Source organism: Eulemur rufifrons, chromosome 29, assembly GCF_041146395.1.
Source record: "Eulemur rufifrons isolate Redbay chromosome 29, OSU_ERuf_1, whole genome shotgun sequence".
Classification (NCBI taxonomy): Eukaryota; Metazoa; Chordata; class Mammalia; order Primates; family Lemuridae; genus Eulemur; species Eulemur rufifrons.
The window spans coordinates 17,648,640-17,667,770 of NC_091011.1; the positions used below are offsets into that span (position 1 = coordinate 17,648,640).

Sequence of the window (19,131 nt, forward strand, 5' to 3'; positions counted from 1 at the left end):
GCATTCGTTTTGTTTGCCTAGGACTTTATTACCTTGAAAATCAAAATGTTTATTCCATATGTGCTGGGTAGTCTTAAAAAAGTTTAGACTGTGATGATCCTAAACTTCATTTGGCATCAGAATTACTTGGGACTGTAGTGACAAGGCAGCATCCCAGAGCCCTGATTCAGGGGCTGTGGAGGGGGAGACCCAGTAATCTACATTTTTATACTCATCCATGGTGATTTTAAAGCCGACGATCTGAAGATTACAGGAAAAATGGAAGATTGAGGACTCATTTCCTAATCCCAGCCTCTCGAGAGGCTAAGACAAGAGGATTGCTTGTGGCCAGGAGTTTGAGACCAACCTGGGCAATATAGTGAGATCCTGTCTCTACAAAAAATGAAAAAAAAAAAAAATAGCCATGCATGGTGTCGCCCACCTGTACTCCCAGCTGCTTGGGAAGCTGAGGCAGGAGGATGGCTTGAGCCCATGGGTTTGAGGTAAACTGTGATAGCAGTGAGCTATGATGATGTCACTGGACTCCAGCCTGGGAGACAGAGCTAGACCCTGTCTCTTAACCACAAAAAAAAAAAAAAAAGAAAAAGAAAAAAAAAAGAAAGACTAATTTCCCAGAGAGAGGGCATGTGGTAGTTTCTGTTGATGAATATATTCTTGTATTTTTCATTTTTGGAGAATTCTTCTCCCCATTTGGGGTGGGGGGACATGGTGTTGGCTCATTTTTTTCCTTCCCCTCATACGTTTATATGTTATTTAATGATGTTCCTTGTCCAGCCTAAAAAAGGTGACCCTGCTTTGGTTGAATACTGCTTGGATTGGCCCTATTGAAAGCTGGTTCCAAGTGTTACCAACACCACTTGCTGATGAAACAAAGCTGACAAGTTTCTTGCTCACTGTCGTAAAGAACAGCATCACCGTGCAAAGCTTTGGCAGTGTCTCAGGCATATCAGTCGGGGTCCCATTAGAGCTGCAGCAACAATAGGAGATACATAGGTGGAGACTTACTACCAGGAGTTGCCTTAGGTGATTGCGGGGGCTGGCTAGGCAAACCTGAAGTCCACAGGGCAGGCTGAAACTCCAGGGCACTGCCTGAATCTGCCGTCCACAGGTAGAACTTGTTCCTCCTCAAGGAACCCTCTGCTCTGTCTTTAAGGCCTTTCAAGTTGTTGAATCAGGCCCACTCAGTTTATCGGGGATAATCTCCCTCACTTAAAGAAAACTGATTGTGGACTTTCATCACATCTGCAAAAACCTTCACAGCAACACCTAGATTAGTATTTGAGTAACTGGGGACTGTAGCCTAGTCAGGTTGATACATCAAAAAGACCATCAAAAAAAAAAAAAAAAAAAAAAGAAAGAAAGAAAGAAAGAAAGAAAAAGAAAAAGAAAAAAAAAGACCATCACAGAAAGTAAAGTCAGAATGTATTGAGAATTAGAAGTTTGATTTAGGCCGGTTGGTCTTTCAGAGCGTGCGTGAGTCATGATATAACAGACTAGGTTTGGTGCCAGAGCAGAAAGGTAAGGGACTCTTAAGGTGAAAGCAACTGATGTTTTCCATTTAAGAGTTTCTGGGCCTTTTCAGGGAGTTCCTGTAAGGAGCAGTCCTACCATTTGCCTAGGCAGGAGACTTCCGGAAGAATAAAGTTACGCTGATGAAGCCAGAGGAAGAATACAAAGTGCTGTTGCTGTAGACAGTATAAGGTTTGGGTTCTCGTGTCCAGATGAAGGTGAGGGAGGGGTAGCTGGTTTCTGTTCTCAGTGCACAGGCCCTGGATGCCTTTTTCTTGAAGCAGGACACACCACTTGTTCCCCAAGCATGAGCCTTGCGATTCTGCTCGTTCCTGTGGACAGATGGGGTAGACACCAGGAGCCTACCAGGGTGCCCACTGGCTCCTCCAAAGAGAGGATGCATTCACAGCAAACCCTGGCTAGACGTTCACCCTGCTGACTCTGGCCCTCCTTCTTTTTAAATGGCTAAAGGTCAGTCTACCTTTCAGGTGTCCTGTCTTCCTTTTCTTCATGCATTTCAGGCTGTAAGCAACCACACAGTACTTTTCTCTGCTCCGTGAAGATGTCTTGTCCTTTCATGCCTCAGAGCTTTGAGATGTGCTGTTTCCCTCTCTCTTGGGAAATCCTGCTCATACCGAGTGGGCCTTCCAGAATGTTACTTCCACTAAAAGCCTTTGCTGCAGACCCTGTTCCCCTTCCCCCGTCCCCGTCACTCTTATATGCTGATGCAGTGCTAGTCAGCCCCGCAACTCTTCCATGGTACAGATTGAATTATTACGTGTCAGTCTCTCTCACTTTATTGAATTCCTAGAGGACAGGAGTTCGTCCTGTTTTACTTTGTATCTGACATGGTGCCTTATCTATGGCCTGGCATGTAGGAGGTTTAGCCGCTTATTCAACAGATAGTTTTGACTGGCAGCCATGTGCCAAGCTGGAGATGTTCCACCGTTCTAGATAGGAGTGGTATAGTAGCGGCAAACCATCTGCTCTCATGGAGGTGACATCCCGGGGGTGGAAGGAGACAGCCAGTGAATAAGATAAATAAGTGAAATCACATGCAAACACACACACACACACACACACACACACACACTCATACATGCAGTGCTTATTGGATGCTTGGAAGACTGTATCAAGGAATGCTTCTCTGACACAGACAGAGAACTGAGTAGGATAAAAAAGTGAGAGACTCCCAGCCTGCTAAAGGCAGAATTCGTACTTAGCCATACTGGTCTGCTTACAGAAGAGGGGAACATTTGCTAATATTTATTCTGCTAGGTATGTGCTTGTGTCCTTAGAGTAACACAGATTGCACTATTACTTTTATTTACCAGGTTATGTGTAGGGGCTAGCTAAAAACAAATAAGGGTACAGAAATGTGCTTTTTGGATGTTATTTTTGTGCTTAATGATAAACAATTGATTTTTATTTTATTTTATTTTTAGCATTTGCAATATGCTGGGCATTACTCTAAGCACTTTAAATGGATTATCTCATTTAGTCTCAGAATGACCTTAGGAAATAGGCACTCCCCATTTTTCATACTTGAAGGCTGGGACAGAGGACAGCCATGCCACTTGCACCATGTTCCTCAGGTAGGAGGTGAATTTATGTTCAATCCAGGCGATCCCATTGCTTTTAATCAATGCTCTACTCTGCCTGGGTGGAATTTATGAAACCGGAGCAATGGCAAGCCTTTTTTTTTTTTTTTTTTTGCTAAGGAAGTTTACATTCCAAGTTATGCCTTTCTTTTTTTTCTTTCTTAAGAGATGGGGTCTTATTTTGTCACCCAGGCTGGAGTGCAGTGATGTGAACATAGTTCACTGCAGTCTTGAACCCCTGGGCTCAAGGGATCCTCCTGCTTTAGCCTCCTGAGTAGCTGGGACCACAGGCCCATACCACCACGCCTAGCTATTGTTTTTTTAAATTTTTTATAGAGATGGAGGATCTCACTATGTTGCCCAGGATGGTCTTGAACTGCTGGGCTCAACAGATCCTCCTGCCTTGGGCTCCCAAAGCATTGGGATTATAGGCATGAGCCACTGTGCCTGGACCCAAGTTATGCTTTTCTTACAGAACCAAAGGTATTATCAGCACATGGTGAAAGAGGGATGATCCAGCTGATAATCTTGATATAATATAGTCTCAGAAGCAGGTCTACCACACCGCGCTCTCTGAGTTTGATCTACATTTCTGTCAAGACCTTAAAGCTTTTAATGCATACCTTAGTAGGTCCTAGAGATATCTCCTTTTCTTCCAAAATGCAAAACACCGATTAAAAAACATAGGGGAAGGAAGAAAGAGAAGGTAAATGAACTGTTGACTGAGAAGGCACAGGCAGAAGGGATGGCGCTGCTGTCTGGAACAGCAGGAATCATTCCCATGCTGGAGCCAGTTCTAGACCAGACACAGTGCATATGTCACCTCTTGTTCTTTCTACACCTCTCTGAGCAATGCATTGTTCCCCCCACTTTAGGGAAGAGAAAACATAGGTCAGAGTGGCTAAGTAGCTTGCACTGAGTCTGCACAGCTGCTACAAAGCACAGCAGGAATTTGAACTCAGCTCTGTAAGAGGTTTTAATAATACTTTAGGGCTGGGCACGGTGGCTCATGCCTGTAATCCTAGCACTTTGGGAGGCCAGGGCAGGAGGATTGCGTAAATCCAGGAATTTGAGATAAGCCTGGGCAACACAGTGAGACCCTGTCTCTATTTGAACAAAAACAATAATAAAAAAATTAAAATAATTCTTTGGTTTCAAACATTCAAGCTAATACACAATTCTCAAGATCCTTGCTTCAGATCCATCTTGTTTGGGTTCCAGAAAGTAAGGAGTGAACCTTGCAGGAGTCCCTAGAGGAGCCTGGCAGCCAACTGCTTACTTTCCGCCAGCCCTCCTCCCACCCAGCACCCACAGATAGCCCTGGGTGCGGCGAGGAAGCTTTGGGAATCTGCAGAGCACTCCTTAACCCCAGTCTTACTTCTGTGTTCTCGTGTATTTGACGGACTGATGAACCAACCCCTCAAAGGATAAATACAGGATCTGGGTCTTATCTTTCTCAGACAAGCACAGCACAGCCTCTGGTGTCAGACTGCCTGAGTTCCAGTCTTTTCTTCTACACTCCTCCACAACGTTGGGCAAATAACTTATCCTCTCAGCAGCTTTGTTTTCTAATCTTTAACATGGGCATAGAGTTATTAGTTAAATAAGCATGAAAAACAAAAACTCCAGTCCAGCACCTTTCAATAAATGTTAGTTTATTGCTGTTACTGGGAATGCCTCTTCATAATTCCAAATTTCCAGGAGGAGAGATTATTTCTAAACCTTTCTGGCCTCTATGTACCCTCAGGGCCTCTCTCCCCATATGACTGGAAAATGTGGGCAGAACCAACTGGGCCGTCTTCCCTCTTGGAAAGGAACGTGCTTAAGTCTTGCCTGAACGGCCGAGCCCGGTGAGAGGGTTCAGTTAGCATGTCTGCTGCTCACACTCTGAGCCGTGCTCTCCAGAGTCACTCATTTAGAGGATATCTTTGTTCTCCATCTTCTCTTATTTTCTCGATTTGTTTAACCTGAGTGAAGAAGACGTATGCTGTGTATTCAGCTTTGTTAGTATTCTATAATTAGTATTTGTGGTCTTCTTCAGTTCTTGTAGAGTCATAGGACTTCAGAGTTCAAACGAGGTTTTAAAAATGACTTGGAAACAAAATAAATAAAAATGACTTGGATTCATTTCTCCTTCTCACACCGACCTACCTGCCAAATGCCAGTCCGCACATACTTGCACATTCCCGGTGACGAGGACCTGGCTCTCTCCAGAGGTGGCCTGGGCTGTCTGGGCCTGCTCTACCCTGGGCTGACCTGGTCACGTAGGGTTTGGTCCGGCCGCATTGGGTTTGCAGGCCTGCCTGCACTTGGCGTGAGATGTTCAGATGTAGTCTTCATTGGGAGGGGGTACTGGCCTGAAGCCTGCCCCCTTTCAGGTAACTTTTTTGGAAAATTTATTGTCCAATAAGTAGCCAGAACTGGCGGAGGGATCAAGCGATCTATTGAGAAATTTCCCAGCACCTCAGCGTGCCTGCTGCATCCGGGAGAAAATTCTAGCTTGTGGCTTGTCTTAAACTATGCGGGAGAGTGATCCTCGAGGTATGTTTATTAAACTCCTGGCCTCAGTGCTCCAGGTAGGGGACGCAGCCGACGTGAGTCCTAGAAGGTCACCTCCTGGAAACTGAGCGTGGTGTGTACTGCAGTGGAAGAAAATAAAACCGCCAGTGGAATTCTACCTTCAAAGCCGAAGATGCTAAGTGACAGCTTCAAAAACCTCACCTTAAATATACTTGCCAAGTGGAGACAGAGATTTGAGATCTTCTCATTTATGCTGTTTGTTCTTCACTTCAAGGCGTCACGTAGAAGGAACCAGCCGATGTTAAGAAACCAAGCTCCTTAATAACCTTAAAGAATTAACAGCTTTATTGAGATACACTCCACAAAAACAGACCTTTTAAAGTTGTTCAATTTGGGGCATTTAGTACATTTTACAGTGTTGTGCGGCCATCACCTATCTAGTTCCAAAATGTTTGCATTACCCCAAAAGAAAAGCTGAACTCATTAGGCAGCCGTTCCCCTGTCCTCCCTCCCCCGGCCTTAGCAGCCGCTTACCTGATGCCTATTTCTACTGATTTGCCTATTCTGGGCACTTCACATAAATGGAATTATGTAATATGTGGCCTTTGCGTCTGGCATCTTTCGCTTAGTGTAATGATTTCAAGGCTCATCCGTGTTGTAGCGCGTGTCAGTGCTTCATTCCTGTTGGTGACCTGATAATTTTCCATGGGATGGATTTACTGCATTTTGTTTGTCCATTCTTCAGTGGATGGACATGTGGGTTGTTTTTACTTCTTGGCTATTATTATGGGTGGTGTTTCTGTGAACATCAGGGCACAACTTTTTGTGTGGACACAGGTTTCCAAGTCTCTTGAGTGTGTATGTAGGAGTGGAATTGCTGGGTCGCAGGCCCTTGGCAACCTTTTAAAATCACTTTTTTTGTTCGTTGTTCTTGGGCCCCATATCCCTTTTCGTTGGGCTTATATTCACTTTCTCTGTGCTGAATGTTGTCAGTGACTTGATGGAAAGCTAACATTGTTTGTAGAAATAATTAAAAAGTTACTCGAGTTGTTAGCCAGGAGTGGTGGTGCCCACGTGTAGTCCCAGCTACTGGGGAGGCTGAGGCAGGTTGCTGTGAGCTATGATGATACCACTGCACTCTGGCCCAGTCAACAGAGTGAGATCCTGTCTCAAAACAAAAACAAAAACAAAAACAAAAACAAAAAAGGAAAAAAATTACTCAAGTGGAAATAAACTGAATTGTAAGAATGCTTATTGTGTAGAGTATCTACTAGATTATATTTACCTTTGTTCTCTTCTTTACCCAGCTTCTACTTGAAGATTTACAAAGACTTTTGTTTTCTTTTCCAGAATCGCAATGAAATTAAAAATGGCACTATCCTTCGATTAACCACATCTCCAGTAAGTCGATCTTAGTTTATAGCTTCCCAATAAACTCTTTGCCCTCCAGTTCTGCTGTGTGTGATAATGGGATACTCATTTTTGAGGGTGACTTCAGTGCAAAACAGAAGGTCTCGGGGATGCCCTCACATGCAGACTCTGGATCAGCAGGGATTCTACCTCCTTACATTAATATTTCCCATTACAGAGGAGAAAGACTTTATTCTAGGTTAAGGGCAAGTTAGTTGCCTGTGAAACCTTTAAGGTTTAAGTTGGATGGTCACTTCAACAATTCACATCTTACAGCTATGCTGATGGGTGTTGCCCACCTGCCCAGACGTCCACCTAATGCCATCTGAGCAAAGTCAGACAACAGACAAAACCAAAGACAGCCTGTTACTTCTCTTTAAAGTAAGAGAGAGAGTGTGTGTATGTGTGCGTGTGAAAGAGAGAGAGAAAAAGAGGAGAGTTTAAGCATTTTCTAGTTTCAGTCAGTTATTATGACAATTCATAAAAATACCGTTTAGAAATGTTGGCCATTTACACTGTTTCATTGACAGCTGATTCTCGATAAAGAACTTTAAAGTCTTCTGAATAAAAGCTGCTAAACAAGATATTGTAGTATTTTTAGGCCACTGTAGCTGACGATGTCGCTTTTCTTGCTCTTTCCTACTTGCTTGTAGATACTTTGGTAACATTAGCATATCTAAACTATATTATTTCACAGTGCATTTTATTGCTTTCCTAAAAAATAATCTGCACAAAATACACCAAGTGTTACTATTTTCACTCTGCATAAGTGATGAAAACTGTGTCTATCATTTTCAGTTTCCATTGAAGCCATGTGGTAGGCTAAAAATAAATAAAAAAAATGGGAAAAGCATCTGGCTAAAATTAAACTGTGGGTACTGTAACTACCACCAATTCTTATTGTTGAAAATTAAATTAGAGAGTCTTAAAAGCTCCTAAACATTTTACCCAATACCATCTTGAACCTAAGCGACGTGATGAGCTCAGAACACACAGCTGGAGTTGGGCTGAACTATCTTCCATGCTTCCTCTGACACTTAATGGAAATTATAATTTTTACTCATTTGTCAGTGGCTGCAGGATGAGCTGAGATGTTTTTGTCTGCCTTTGCATTGGAATTCCTACTTGATTCAGCATGAATTAATGTTAATTTGACCTTTAGAGACCGTTGTTTCATTTGGTTCCTATTTATCCTGCTAAAAGTATTCATCTGTGTCCTGGGCAGAAAGAGTACACCTTGTCTCTTGTTTCATCTTAGAGTCAGAAAGGCCCAGCGAAGGATTCAGTTCTCTTTGTTTATTGCTGTGGGTCCATGAACTAAGTTTCCAATCTAAGTCACTCTTTGAAAGAAGGTTAGTCTTGGGCAGAGTGAATTTTCTCAGCATCTGCAGGTGAGCATGCTAATACCCTGGCATGACTTGTCATCAGGGACGGTGGAATTTGTGTTCTTCAGATCACAGTGCTCATGTTCCCAGCTCAGTGAACGGAAAGATTGAAAGCCAGTGTATGGGGCCTATTAAAAAATGAGAGCCCACCTACAAGAGACAGGTTTACATTTTTCAAAGAGAAGCGGTTCCTGACCTGGCTCAGTTGTGGAACTTAACAAATGCTGGTGCCTGGACCTTTATCAAGGGGCTGGATTTCATATCTGGGGATGGGGCCCAAAAATCTGCATTTTAAGCAATCACCTTGTGGTTTGGCTGTAGCCACAGGGCCTAGAATTGGGAAATTACAAGCAAGATATTTGGAATCTCTAAACGTCATTTGTTGCTAGTATGATAGATTATTTTTTATTATTTTGCATTTAACTAAAAAATAGGGGTCACACATGCTGTCTCTTTACTTTTTATATATATGATAAAAATATGTTAAAAAAAACTATCTCCATCACGTTTGTTAGGAAGTATTAGAGTACCATAAAGAACACGGCAAATGGTGTTATACTAGTTTTTAAAATTCCTCCATCTACCTTAGCTGAAGTTTCCCTGCAGCCACATAAGCACATGTCCACACCCACGTGGGCACGCAGGCACATGCACACACACACACACACACACACATGCACATAGTTCCCTTCTTAGGCAATTGTGGCTGTGGTGAGTTTGACCTCCACCCTGCCAAAGGTGGTCTTTCTGTCTATTGATGAATTTGTTTTCTGTCTGCCTTTATCACAGAACAGTCCTTTCTGGATTGTTCCTAGCGAAATAGGTATTAATACTAAAAGATCTGAATAAACAACCTGCACTGTTTTTCTTGTAAAAGCTCTTGTACTTGGCTGGCGGTCCTCCACTGCGTAGTAAATCCTTAGGCAGTCTCTCTAGTGGCATCTTAAACATGCATATCATTGTGGTGTGATATCTTTATCTATCTCCCCAGTATCATAAAAATACAGCCAGGAGCACACCCAGAGAATGTGTGCAAAGGTGTGTGAGCTTCAGAGCAGCTCAGGGTTGGGGGAGCTTCAGATCGTGCAGCCCAGAGGTGTCTCTTTCTACCTGCCGGGGTAACAACAGCTGTGGAAGTCGAGTCTGAGGTCAGCTTTGCACGAAGCATATTTTTAAATCAGTTCTGACTATTGTTTCCATCAGGAGCAGCTTGGATTGCCAGACCATTGCTATTACTTTCCTGAAATTTTTGTTTCAAAAAGTGCTTATGATGAATATATTTATAGTCTTAGAGTGGGGAGAGCCTTCTAAGTAGGACAAACACACAAAACCCCTGGAAGCCATAAAGAAAAAGATCAATAAATTTGACTGCCAAAAAATAAAAACGACCCTACAAAACCTTTATGTTTGAAAAAAATTCCAGAAACAAAGTCAAAAACAGCACATTAGAAGAAAAAAATGGCAAGTACATGATACAGGCGCAGTTCCTTAATTTGTAGGACCCGTTATGAGTGGATAAACTGCCCCAAAAGGCAGGTTGCCAAAAGCTATGAACAAGGAATATAAGGGGAAAAAAATCCCCAAATAATACATATATATGAGAAAAGAACCTCAGTATCTCTCTTAAGGGATGGAAATCTACACTCTTAGAAAATCAAGGTGTGGGGTCAGGACCATAAATTGGTACAGCCTCTTTGGAGGGCACTTTAGCTGTATCCACCCAAGTTTATACACACACGCACACCTTTGTCTTAACAGTTCTACTGCTTGGAATTTATCCCATAAATAGACTCACAAAAACACTACAGGACACAAACACACAAACATACATACACACATCCAAGCATAGTATGTATCATTGTTTTTATTGAGCAAAAAGTGGGAACCTGTAACATGTCTATCAGTGGGACTTGGTAAATGCAGGTAATTTCTGTGACATAGAATATTGTGCAGCTGTTAATGAGAATGTGATGTGTGCTGTCACAGGGGATCTTTGAAGTATATTGTTATGCGCAAAAACAGGTTGCAGAACATTATATATAGAATGATGCCAGTTATGAACATGGAAAGGAGTATATAGGCTGATAAAAGGATAAAAATGTTTCTCAAGGAATACCACAAGAAATTGTTAACATGGGGATACCTTTATTTTTTTATCTTATAGCTTCTGCTGATACTTGCATATGTCTTTCTCAGGAGCTGACATTATTTTTAATTAAATAAATACACAAATAAATATTATAAAGTCATTACATTATATAAGAGATAAATCATAACGTCCCATGCTAAAAACATTTCAGTATTCCAAACTATGAGATTTTTAGAGAGCCCTTTTATATATGAACTGAATTCTTCTTGCCCATTATCCCTCATTTTGCCCATGTACACATAGAAACCAAAACTGCTCATCACATACCTACTGTTGCTTTGTCAGCTCCAAGCATAATCCTCCCTTTCTGCTCTCTTCTGTTTGGGGAACCAGTATGAGAATTACCTAGGTCAGAGGGCCTGTCATAATGATTTTGGGGATAGTTCCCTCTGGTGATTAAAAAAAATGGTATTATCTCAGTCATTATGCGATTCAGGTTATCAGAGATTTGAACAATAAGACCATTAACATTTTCTTAATTTTTAATTTTTTCAATTCAATTTTTCTCTCCTGGGTTGAGAAACTTAAAAAAAAAAAATAATAAAAAAGATGTTAATTTTTTAAGATGGGAGCTATTGGAGACTTTTGCAGGTGGAAATGATCCCCTACAGAGAGAGAACCGGATGATTCTGAAGGGGGATAATCTTGAAGCAGAGTACCTGAGAGGGCCAGAGGATGGGGGTGACTGCTGGTAGGGACAGGGCACCTGGTGCGTAGTGCCAGGGGGAAGCAGAGCTTGCAGGGTAAGGTGCCGGTGGCCAGTGCTTTTGGAAGTAGGAAGAAGAAGGTGGGCTGGAACTCCTGGCTGATTGCTTTGATTTCCTCACTAAAATGTGAGGCGGGACCGTTAGTGCAGGGGAGGAAGCGGCAGGGGCTGGGGGGGGGGTTTAAGGAGAGAAGAAAAGTTGTGAAGGAGTCATTTTGGAGGGGCATAGCAGACATTCCAGGAAAATGTAATTGGATTGCTGGGCCATATTGAACACACATTTGAAAGTAGCTGCGAAGCTGTTGAACCTAAGGACTTTCTAGACTGCTTTTTAGTTGGCATCATGGACCCAGAATTATGCTGGAAGTTTCTTGCGGATGACTTTAACTGGTAGCTACTTGACACACACACTACCAGTACTCCTTCCTGTGCCACCACTGAGCCACCCCAGACTGTTTCCTTCCCTCCAGCCTGTGCCCGCACCCTTTCCCGTCCAGGACAGGAGGCAGCCATATTGAGCTGTTTGGCCCAAAGTGAAACTTGTTTCCTGTCCTTAAAATCATACCAGTAAATAAGACTGACCATCTGATACAGTTATCCACGCAACTACTAGATTCGTTTCATTCATGCTGATTGCTTGAAAAATCAGAACTAAGGCTATCTTATTTTTCAATAATGTTGATTCATTCCTCCCAAATATAAAAATAGTGCAGAATCATTATGGAAAATTCAGAAAAATGAAGCTTGCTACAAAGAAAATTATGCAGAGTTCACACATAGCCCCAGATCATATCTTGATTTGCCCTCTTTGGTCATTTGCATGTAAACACATGAATTTATGTACATATGTGTAAATACATGAACATATGTATTCATTCATTCATTTAGTGAAATTTGTTTTGAACTCCTGGCAAATGCAATGCCAGGCACTGTTCTAGGTGCCAGGTGAGTTTACCTTCTGGTAGATACACACAACCTCATACACACACATATATCCCTGTCCCCACAAACAATAAAATTTATTTGCATCCTGGCTGTTTCTCTTAATATCCGTCATGAGGATATTCCCATGCTATCTCACATGCTCTAAAAGTTTCATTTTTCATTCCATAGAATATTTCATCCTATGACTATATGATGAGTATTTCACCATTGTTTTATTGCTGAACATGGTGATTGCATCCAGCATTTGACTATAAATTCAATTTTAAGTGCTCCAAATGCCCCACACATCTGTCTTGGATATTTAAATGCATCCTTTAGGGAAGCACATCACGACCCAGGATTGCTCCAGCTCTGCATGGTCACAAGCTCCCTGGACCACCTGGCCTTCCGCTTTTCTATCCTCACCTCCTCCCACGCTCCCATTGCCCACTGACCCCAGACACACCGGTCTTCTGTCTCTCCCTCCAGACATGCCAGGCTTGTTCTCCCTGAAGGACTTTTGCACTAACCATTTGTGCTTCCCAGAATGTTCCTCCTCCACAGTGTGGTTGGCTTCTCCTTGTCAATCAGAGCTCTTTATGAATGTCACTTCCATAAGTCGCTTGTTCCTCAAAACCACCCCATCCAAAGGAGCCACTAGTCACTCTCTATGACAATCCTTCCACTTTAGGTTTGCTATAAAACTTATGCATATTCAATTTTTATTACTAATTCTTTTTTATTAACCTCCTCCCACGCCAAGGTGGGTAAGCCCCAGGAGGGCGAGAACCTTGGCTGTTTTGTTTGTTGCTGTGTCCCGATGTGCAGGACAGTGCCTGGCTCTGAGTAAGCTTTTCAGAAGTATTTGTTGCGTCAGTGAATGAGGATTCTGAGGATTTTGAAGGGACATTACATTCAAATGAATAACTGTAAAGATTTGTCTGAATAGAGGCTAATTAATATTATATGCAGAATGATCTGCAATAACTGATGTCTGAAAGTCAATTTTCCTGACACAACCCCAGTATTTTTATAATAAAAACATTTATTTCCACTTTTTTGTATGATAAAAGTTTTATATCCAGATTATTTAGACATTTGAGACGATGAAAAGAACTCATATCCCTATTGTTCCGGTTCCAACTGGGAAAGCATCACATGAAAACGTTCCACCATTTTGACGTATTATTGTGATTGGAGATCACGTCTGGGGCTCACATCTATGGATCACCTTTTCCTGGCAGACTCTGTGGTGACGGCGACTGCCCAGCTGAGAAACAATCCGTCACTCTGTGGGTCGGAGGGAATTTTAAACACGATCTGCTCACAGTTCCTCAGTGTACCTACTGATGGGCAAAATGAGGCCAGGAGAGGTGAAGAGACGTTCACTGCCGCCCCGGAGCTGGCCAGTGGCAGGGCTGGAAGTGGTCCCAGGCTCTGACTGCTAGTTCAGTGAGCTGTCAGCCATGGTCCTCCCATCCTCTTTAATGATGTGTCCCTCCGGTGGTTCACGCATGTCCTGAAAGGAAGAGGAAAACTTACCCAAAAGCAAACACCATGGGAACTGCACATTTTAAAGAAGAGTTCCCCACTTAGATTTTGGTACCCAGGGAAGAGCAGGATAACAGCAGCGCCATGAAGACAGGTCAGGGAATTCCCAGACACAGGGGCGAGTGCAGGGGAGGGGAGGGCCGCATGTTTCCGTAGGAACGTTCCAGGCCACTGAAACGTTGAATGTTGCAGTTAGACACAAGTTGGAGGAGCCTTTACTACTGTTACTCCTTGGCTGAGATCCTAGCGAGTCAGGGTGTTGCTTTGCTATTCTGATGTGTGACTGTCTTGGTAAAATATTTTCAATCTCTATAGCAGCAACCCATTCATTAGCAGTTTTGGGATTTGGGAGAACTATTCAGTCTTGATTTTCTCTGCTTGGGATACTTGTCCTTTTCAAGTTTCTGTTGTTGTCTCTCTTCCCTCCTTTTATTTAAAAATTTATTTATTTACTTTTAAGTAGGTAATGTATCAAAGGCATACAAATGAGGTAGAAAGAATGGTATAATAAATTGCATCTACTTAGCTTCCACATGATTGACTTTTTCTTTATTTTCTTAGCAAAGTTTCTTCCTGAAAAGCACACAACTTTAATAAGCGTGAGCAGCTTTTCTTTTTGGTGCGGTAGACCAGGAGGGCATCCCAGCGCCCCAGCTGGGGAAGATGAGGTGGTAATTGAAAAACAGAATCAGAGCGGCTCTCATTCCGTCATCGCTGCGAGGTGCAGTATCCTTAGTGAGTGAGAGCCGTGCTTCTCAGCGTGCCATCCCGGCACCAGCATAATCAGCAGCGCCCGGGGGCTTGTTAGGCATACAATTTTGGGAACTCCACCCCAGGGCTTCTGAACCGGAAACTGCAGGTGGCCTGGGATCTGTGTTCTAAGAAGCCATCCTGGTGATTCTTGTGCATGCAGCAGTGTGAGATACACTGTTTAGAGTGTGTTCTCCGGAGTCCCGCTGCCCAGGTCCTATCTCAGCTCCAGCACGGCTAAGCTGTGTGATGTCGGGCAAGTTACTTCACTTCTCTTGCACTTCAGTGTCCTTTGCCAGATGAAGGTAATGAAAGTACCTACCTGTTAGGACTTCTGTGCAGATTAAATGAACTTCTTCCTGAAGGTATTTAGAAGAGTGGCTCATAAGAAGTGCCAGAAGACTGTTAGCTGTTTTTATTACTAGTGTCAGCTACACAAAACACAGTTAGCTTTAATAATGACAACGAAATAACTGTTGAGTAGTCATTACTCTTATAATCCATAGAGTAAATGTAGGCTCTCTACTTGGAGAAAAAGGTATTTTTCAAGAATTTAAAGTGTTTCACTTAAGTTAAATATTATATATGAATGTGAGTGCTGTATACCCATTTGAGAATTTTGCAAATCTCTGAACAATTTTAAAACATAAATGAAATGATTCCCTCCTAGCTCTCCACTCTGCCTTTTAAGAAGTGGGCATTTAGGACTTGACTTCTAATTTGTCATTTACCCGTGAATCAGTGAATAAATAACTAGGGAGGGCTCTCGTTTTCCTCCTCCTTCCTTCGTTATGCAAAGTGGCTTTGGTTATAATTAAACGGGGGACCCCAGCACATCTCTGACCACGTGGTGGGGGTGGGGGCATGGGTTTCATCCGAGTCTTGGGTCCTGAACAATTGCATGGGTTCCCCTGTTAAGTCCCCTTCTCCCCTTGCCAGTTGCTTCCAGGCGACAGAGGAAAGGAAGTGGCCGGGAGGGAGGGCTGTGGGTGCCTTTGGGGTGCCGCCCTTCAGCTCTCCCCCTGTGTGGAGTCCTTCCTCCATTCCAGGTGGAGTCTGTGGCCGGCATCAGTTTGGTTTCTCAGTGCCTCTGTGGATCCCCTGCCTCCACTCTGCAATCTTAACCCTGTGGTAGTTCATGAGGGATTCCTTGGATACTTGTAACCAGTTTCTGTTCAGGGGAGATACCTCATTGTTGGGGTCAAATACCCCTTCTTGCCTTTCTCTAAAATATAACACAGTTTCAAAGGAGAAAGCAAGTACCTAAAAGGAGAAGATGACGATGGCAGAGTGTTTCAACCACGGTGGTTTTGAGTTAAATAAAACTAGGATAGATGTTCAGTTATTTCTATTAAGCAAAAACACAGGCAGAAAAATTTAGTATTTTATTTTTCTTACTGCCTGCCCCAGCTGAAAGGTAGATATGAAAACCTTAACTGGGTGAATAAGACGTAGAGACTACAAATTATTATCCAGAAGTTCAGCGTCTCTGATATGTTTCCATTCTTCTGCGTCCTGCATGTAGACGCCAAGTGCAAATGCCTTGAAAGGGAGAAATCTAATTCTAGGCGTAGCTGTTAATTTGGTTTCCTAATTATTTAGTTTTAAATTCTGGCAGTGAGTAGCCAATGCGTGTGAAACACATCGTTGGAAATTGAAATTTACAAGCATCATTATGCAGTGCTGTAAGATTTGCAGTAACCCGGAAAGATTATTTGGGTGTCTAATGAAGCTTCTGAAATAGTGTACAGGCAGTTATTACTCAGAGTATTGACTGAACAGGGTGAGCATGCCGTATAAATTTGTGTAATTGCTTAACTAAGCAAATAGCCTTTTGTCGCTTCTAGGTAATAATTTTACTTAAAAAGTAAACATTCCCGCATTTCCCCCTTCTTTCTGCCACACCCTGTTCCCTTTCGGAAGCTTTAATATTCTCGTGCTTTTACTCTTGCTTTTCTTTGAAGTGGAAATACGGGCCCTGTGGAAAGAACACAGCTGCTTCCCATCGGGCAATGAACAGATGTTGCTCTGAAGGTGGAGCCTTTGGGTTGCAAACCTGCCTTGCGGTGCCCGCTCTGTAGTTTGCATACGGTCTTGTGCTTTTCGCCTTTGTACCCTTGTTTCTCAATGAAACATGATTTTTTTCGGCTGTTGTGGTTTCCTTTGTGAACACTCTTCCCTTTGCTTTTGCCCCGGTAAGGCTCAAAACGCCCAGCAGCTCCATGAACGAATCCAGTCGTCGAGCATGGACGCCAAGCTGGAAGCCCTGAAGGACTTGGCCAGCCTCTCCCGGGATGTTACGTTTGCACAAGAGTTCATAAACCTAGACGGCATCTCTCTCCTCACGCAGATGGTCGAAAGCGGCACTGAGTAAGCACCTTTTCATCCAGACTTCCAACATCTGTCCTGTTCGTTTCGGTGTTTTGAATATGGTTACATTCCTTTTTCTTGCAGTTTCTAGTTTTAAAGACCAGGAACTTGGCTAGACTCGGGAAAAAATGGTTTTTAAGTTAATGCTAAGTAGTGTGGGTTTGTAATTTCAGTAGCTTTATACCCTCCACCCACCAGCCAGCCAGTATCTGAGAGAAGGTGGGAATCCATCAGATATTATACCTGAAATTTCAGATTTAGGAGAAAAAATATTAGGTCACTGCCTCTTGCCAACACTGAAATTATAATTCTACAAAATATCAATCCCTCAAATCCCTTGCCTATCCCCAAGAAAAATTTTCCTTCCCTGACTCCACTAAAAACATTGGAATGCTTACTTACGTTTCAAAGTATTAAACCAGCTCGAGATATCATCCCTGATATAATTTTTAAAAAATCAACACTTGGATGCTTAAATACATGTCACTGATTCTTTATTAATCAATTAATCGATTAATGAATTAAATACAATAAACGTGTATTGAGTATTTACTGTATGCAAAGATGTGGGGAGTGGGAGGATTTCTTAATGTGAGCCTTGCCTTTCAAAAATGAATGGAGACTATTTTATAGGCAGAATTAAATTACGTGTAATTCCTCCTGAGAATTAGGAGTCTAGAGGGTGGACCTGTTAAATCTCAAAGAGCCTCACAGAGGAGGTGACAGTGTACTGGGCCTTGAGGACTTTGAGTTCCATCATGGAGAGGAAGGGACCAGTATTTCCGGCTGGGAGCTCAGTTTCTCAGGGGGGCTGTGATCCTCTGGCATCATTGGGTCTCTAGGAGCCCACCTAGCTCTTACGTGCATGGAGAGACCACCCAACACTGGGGCAGAGTGAACAGGGAGCTACCCCTTCCCTGTGGTCAGGAGCTACCAGCATAGACCAAAAGAGCATATAATTTAGAGCACGTGAAATTCCTGAACCAGTTAATTACACATTATTAATAATATAAATTAATAATGTATAGAGTCAGGATGTGTATTTAGTAGGAAAGAGTACATGTCATTGAGAACTGGGATTTAAATGTAGGTTGTTTAAATCTCTCTTCAATACCTAGTGCTACAAAGAATGAGCTGATGACTGTACATTTGGAGACCTCTCTGGGCCCCCTCCCTGCATCCCTCCCCGCCTCCTTCCTTCCTTCCTTCCTCCTCCTACACTTGGCATTATTTAGCCTCTGCAGTTGGTATTAGTGAAAGATTCTTTTTTTGGTCATTCAAAGACAGGATATTCTTTAGAGTTTGGAGTCGGGGATCTTACCTCACAGATGAGTAGAGAAAACCTCTATAACTGAAGAAGAGGTAAAAAAAATCAAGTCTGAGAGGACTGACAGTCAGGCTTGGGTGATTGGAAAGAGTCAACCGTAGACAGGTTTATTTCTTCAGTGACGACTGAAATTCTGCTCATGAGAGTTTTGGAGTTCCTCAACTCAGCATGGGACAGGGATATCCAACCCCTGGGTGTTATCAGAATCCGGAGCGGTTGCGGTACATTGGAGTTGGAGCTTGAAATAGCTAGAAGGAGGTTGAATGGATTTAGGGATCCTTGCCAAGGAGCTTGACAAGGGAAAAGGGAAGAGCGTTCTGCGTGTGGGGGCAGCTCCAGGCTGGAGCGTGGGGTGGGATGCGTCGGGGCCCTCGTCCTTGTTTTTGGTGAGCGGTGGAGGAGGACGGGCTGTGACTATAAACACTTTCAGACATAACCGTGCATTACTTCAGGTAGCTGCCAGACACGTAGGCCCAGGCTCTGAGCCCACCACTGCTTCCAGTGGGACAGTGAGCCCTTTTGGGGGGGGGAGGGTCCGGCCTTGGTGACATTTTCTAACATGTTAACTAAAAATGTGAAAATGTTTCCCTGTTTATTGATTTATCTAAGACCGAGGCATTGATGTATAGAGGGCGGTGTACTAGAGCCAGTCAAAATGTCACCTGCTAATATTAGGTGATTCTGCCACAGATAACTAGGTAGCAGGGGCTTAAGCCCTTGAATATTCTGAATGATACTGTGTAAGTACTTCTGAAAATACCAGAATTGCAATCATAATTATAATGACTGTGGTCCAGATGCCGAAGTCAGGATCCCTGTGGTCTGACCCCCAGTACGGGCTGTGGCAGAGCTGTTTTGACAATGAAACTGCATGTTAGACACTTTAGTTTTTTAGTTCCTTATTGCATTAGTTTGCTAGAGCTGCCATT

The 19,131-nt window shown here is 42.9% G+C and overlaps 1 protein-coding gene across 4 annotated transcripts in view; it reads left to right on the forward strand.

Annotated features, from left to right (window-relative positions):
- ELMO1 (engulfment and cell motility 1) overlaps positions 1-19,131 on the forward strand; it is a 401,547-nt gene that overhangs the window by 48,511 nt on the left and 333,905 nt on the right. For all 4 annotated transcript variants that reach the window (XM_069461513.1, XM_069461514.1, XM_069461517.1 and 1 more), the window contains exons 4-5: positions 6,981-7,031; positions 16,706-16,875. In XM_069461513.1, coding sequence (XP_069317614.1) covers positions 6,981-7,031; positions 16,706-16,875 — 221 coding nt within the window. The remainder of the gene's footprint in view (positions 1-6,980; positions 7,032-16,705; positions 16,876-19,131) is intronic.